This window comes from Corvus brachyrhynchos, unplaced genomic scaffold (assembly GCF_000691975.1).
Source record: "Corvus brachyrhynchos isolate BGI_N302 unplaced genomic scaffold, ASM69197v1 scaffold183, whole genome shotgun sequence".
In the NCBI taxonomy this organism is placed as follows: domain Eukaryota; kingdom Metazoa; phylum Chordata; class Aves; order Passeriformes; family Corvidae; genus Corvus; species Corvus brachyrhynchos.
Window position 1 is genome coordinate 144,660 of NW_008236926.1, and position 4,529 is coordinate 149,188.

At 57.0% G+C, this 4,529-nt stretch overlaps 1 protein-coding gene across 1 annotated transcript; it reads left to right on the top strand.

Moving 5' to 3' along the window:
• The first annotated feature begins 315 nt into the window (after nt 1-315).
• On the top strand, nt 316-4,231 carry ZFP2 (ZFP2 zinc finger protein). Its single transcript, XM_017728271.1, has 4 exons — nt 316-378; nt 1,247-1,330; nt 1,516-2,854; nt 3,862-4,231. The coding sequence occupies exons 2-4, from the start codon at nt 1,279-1,281 to the stop codon at nt 3,926-3,928; spliced, it is 1,458 nt and encodes a 485-aa protein (XP_017583760.1). The 5' UTR covers nt 316-378; nt 1,247-1,278; the 3' UTR covers nt 3,929-4,231.
• The last annotated feature ends 298 nt before the right edge of the window (nt 4,232-4,529 follow it).

A 4,529-nucleotide genomic window follows, 5' to 3' on the forward strand; every position in this document is an offset into this window, starting at 1 on the left:
TCCCTGGGCCAGGTTCCCCCGCCCCCAGCGGGTGGGAGCAGCCGAGAGCCCTGCGCTGCCCATCCCGACCTGTCCCGGCTCCAGCTCCCGCAGTCTGCAAGCGGCTCGAGAAAGGGGAACCCAGGGTCTTACTGGTCCTGGGAGGAGGAGGAGGTGGGATAGAAGAGAAGGGATGAAGAAGGAGCAGGAAAAGGGGTGGAAGTAGGAGAAGGAGGTGGGATTAGGGAGGAGGAGGAGGAGGGATGGGAGAGGAGGAGCAGGAGGAGGATGAAGAGGAGGGACAAGGGAGGATGAAGAAAAGTAGAAGGAAGCACGAGGTCGAGCACTCCCTGAATTCACAGCCCCCTACCCATGGGAGCATCACCTCCCATCCCACAGGTGCCCGGGGAGGGGGAGCTTGGCCCAGATATCCTGGGGGTCCCTGGATTGGGTTTTTTGGGGAGGATGTTTGGAGTATGAAGAACTCCAAAGCCAAGAAGAAAATGCTCCTTGCAAGGACATTGGGGGGGTCCCCAGGAAGTGTTTTTGGGGGGTCCCAGTGGCGGTGCAAGCAGAGCCCTGGCAGTGGGCAGGGGGATGTGGGGTCTCCCCTGCAGTGGGGGTTGGTTCTGCCCCGGGTCAGGCATGGCCAACTCCAGCCCAGAGCCAGGGGGCTGCGGGACACCCCGGGAGAGCTGCAGGGGGCAATCTGGGGATCCCCAGAGATGGGAGAGCAGAGAGGGGCAGTACCGGGACCAGAGGAGCCCCGGCAGTCTGGAGGAGCGAACCCCTGTGACCCCCAGGACCCCAAAGTGGGGAGCCCAGAGAGGGAAGAGTGCCAAAATTTGCGGGACCCTCAACAGCCTGGAGAGGGGAAGGGGGGACTCCTTGGACCCTCTGCACCCCGAAGCAGAGAATAAGGGGAGAAGGACCCCTTGGACCCCATAATCCCCAGCATCCCTAAGTGGGGAGACCAAAGATGGGAGCTTTTTGGATTCCTGGACTCCCAGCAGCCTGGGGAGGGCGGGGACCAAAGTAGATGGGGGACCCCCAACACAAGCGTGACCCCTGGCAGCTGGGATAGGGGGGAACCCCCCAACATCAGAGCAGGGGGACTAGGGAGAGGGAACTCCTGTGAGGCTTTTTCAGGGCTGAATCTTGGTGTTTGGGAGGGTTTTCTTGACCCCAGATGCCCGGTGACTTGTAGAGAAGGACTTGGGCAGGGGGACATTCAAATTCAACATGCTCATCACTTGTTTTTCCCCAAACCAGGATTTCCTACTCCCAAACCTTGGCCAGATGGAGGAGGACGCTGTGAGGAAGAGGAAGATGCCCTGGAACACCCAGGCAGGTGAGGAGGAAGTCCCTGCCCGTTTCCCCCTCTCTCCTGCTCCATCTCCCAGCCCAGCATCGCCCCCGGCTGCAGGACAACCCCGGTGCCGACGCCGTCCTGCCGGGGACGGACTGGGGGGATCTCCTTCCCCTTCTCTGTGGCACGCAGGCAAATCCATCCTCTCCTTGTCCTTCCTCCCCCAGACAAGGAGCTGAGGATGGAGCCCAGGGAGGACAAATCCCCGCGGCAGAACCTCATGGAAGAGGCTGTTTTGAGCAGCTCCACAGCGCAGGAATCCAACGGGGAGGAAAAGCCCCAGAGATCCCACAGGAGGAGGGGCTGCAAACGCAGCCCAGGGAGCTGTGAGGAGGAAAGACCCACCCTGTGCCGGGAAGGCAGCTGGAGATCCAGCCAGAGATCAGACCTGGTGGTCCATGAGCAGCTTCACACTGGGGAGAAGCCGCACAAGTGTGAGGAATGTGGGAAGAGCTTCAGCTGGAGATTCCACCTGATCTGCCACCAGATGATCCACACTGGGGAACAGCCCTATGAGTGTGGGGAATGTGGGAAGAGCTTCAGCACGAGCACCCTCCTGATCCATCACCAGATGATCCACACTGGGGAGAGGCCCTACGAGTGTGGGGAATGTGGGAAGAGCTTCAGAGACAGCTCACACCTGATCTGCCACCAGATGATCCACACTGGAGAGAAGCCTTACGAGTGTGGGGAATGTGGGAAAAGCTTCAGACAGAGCTCCCACCTGATCCGTCACCAGAGGATTCACACTGGGGAATGGCCCTACAAGTGTGGGGAATGTGGGAAGGGCTTCAGCCAGAGCTCCAGCCTGGTCCACCACCAGATGATCCACACTGGGGAACGGCCCTACAAGTGTGGAGAATGTGGGAGGAGCTTCAGGGAGAGCTCCAGCCTGATCATCCACCAGAGGACCCACACTGGGGAGAGGCCCTACAAGTGCCTGGAATGTGGAAAGAGCTTCAGACACAGATCTCACCTGATTGTCCACCAGAGGCTTCACACTGGGGAGAGGCCCTACAAGTGTGGGGAATGTGGGAAGAGCTTCAGAGAGAGCTCTGAGCTGATCATCCACCAGAGGAGCCACACTGGGGAGAGGCCCTACAAGTGCCCTGAGTGTGAGAAGAGGTTTCAGACCAGCTCCCATCTCCTCCTGCACCAGCGGACGCACACAGATGAGAGGCCCTTCCGCTGCCCTGACTGCGGGAAGAGCTTCAAGCACAACTCCACCCTCATCAGCCACAGGCGTATCCACACTGGGGAGAGGCCCTATGAGTGTACCAAGTGTGGGAAGAGGTTTCAGACCAGCTCCAGTCTGCTCTTGCACCAGCGGATTCACACTGAGGAGAGGCCCTTCCGCTGCCCCAACTGTGGGAAGGGCTTCAGGTACAACTCCCACCTCATCAGGCACCAGCGCATCCACACTGGGGAGAGGCCCTATGAGTGTCCTGAGTGTGGCGAGAGCTTCTCACACAGCTCTAATTTGGCCAGGCATCAACAGAGGCACCGGTAAGTGAAGCCCTGCGAGTGCCCCGAGTGCGGAAGAGCTTTGTCCGCTGCTCCAACTTCATCCCCCACTGAAGGACCCACATTCCCTGTATCCATGTTGGGAAGACACCTGGCTGGTTGTCTCCATATCCTTCTGTATCCCCACAGGCACCAGGGAAGATGATGTTTGGGAGGATTTGGGGGTTCTGAGGGGATATGGAAGAGTTTTCTCCATCACTTTGTACTCCAGAAGATAGAGGCCTTGATCTGTTACCTCAAAACCACTGGATCCTACTGAAAAATGTTCAGTTCCCACTCCAAATGGCTCAGTCACATTCCAAAATTACTTGAATCTACAGCCCCCTCAAAATCCCCATGAGGGGTTAGATGGCATTCAGAGGGTCTGGATGGAGTGGGAGGTACATGGGGGGGCAATGGGAGGGGGGCAGGGGTTTGGAATGAAGAGCTGAAGGCTGGGGATGATGAGGCTGGGGGGAATCTCCTTTCTGGGTATCCCCCACATCTGAGGGCATTTGGGTTATCCCCTGTTCCTGAGGGGTGTTTTGGGTGTGATGATGGTAGCAGCAGCTGCTGAGGTAACCAGGGAGCCAAGAAGGGCCAGGGCAACATTGGACTCACGGTGGGCTGGTACCGAAGTGTAGAATCTCTCCCTGGGTTATGGAGAGTTCCCACAGTCCTTTACTGTGGTATGTAAATTGTTTTATGGTTGGCCAGTTGGCCCTCCGCCTAGTTCTGTGTAGATCCCATTGAATATGTGTGCCCCCTAGTTAATATGTATAATGTTCTGGAAGTTTCTCTGCTCCTTGACACCCCATTGGTTCCCTGTCCCTATTCCCACCACCCCACTTCCCCGGTTGTTGTTCCCCTGTCACTCCAGGTTCTCTCCTTCCTCTAGCCCTCACCCGATTGGTTTCTGGCACTCTGCCTGCCCCCAAAACCCCGAGTATAAAATCCCTGAATCTCTGTCGGGGCCATTTTTTCACTGGATCCTCCTGTGTGTGTTTTAGAATAAACCTCGCTGGAATCTACACAAAAGGTCCCTCTCGCCCTCTTTATCCTGGCGACGCGACTTGATATCCATCAGGGTTCATTTTGGTGCGAGGCTTCTGTGAGCGGAGCCTGGTGCTGTCGTGCTGAAGCTGAGTATCCGGGATACTAGTGGAAGCAGCCCCAACCAGGACGCTCTCCAGGAAGGATGCGGTGGCCCCCCACAACAACGGGCCAGAGCGCGTCATAGTGGTGCCCGAACAGGGACCTCTCCCAGAGGTTCCTGTGGCGCATCCTTGGCGGTCGAAAAATCACCGAGTGTTCGCCTCAGGTCATCTGCTTGCCTGAGTAGGCACTTCAGTTTTATTAAGCGTCCTCCGAGGGATGGCCAGCAACCTAGTAGCGCTCGGCAGGGCCGTTTGGTTCATTTGTCCCTTTCCTTTTGGTGGTGGGTGATGTAGTTTTGGGGAGATGGGAGCGAGTCTATCCCAGCCCCAACAGGAGATATTCATCCAAGCTGAGGGTTCCCTAAAAGCGGGCAAATATAAGTTTTCTAAGGGGCTTCTTAAACGCTTTGTTAGCTGGATTTTTTTATACTTTCTAAATGTGACAATTGAGTCAGTTAAGATGTTAAGTTTTTGGGATAGAGTTGGGGAGAGATTGTCGGTGTTGGGGAAAAGTGGGGTCG

Bases quoted from the DNA above. Each gene is read 5' to 3' on its own strand.
- ZFP2 (XM_017728271.1), top strand. From the start codon at position 1,279: ATGGAGGAGGACGCTGTGAGGAAGAGGAAGATGCCCTGGAACACCCAG. The intron at 1,331-1,515 runs GTGAGGAGGAAG...TTCCTCCCCCAG, and splicing joins GCCCTGGAACACCCAGGCAG to ACAAGGAGCTGAGGATGGAG. The intron at 2,855-3,861 runs GTAAGTGAAGCC...TGTGTGTTTTAG, and splicing joins AGGCATCAACAGAGGCACCG to AATAAACCTCGCTGGAATCT.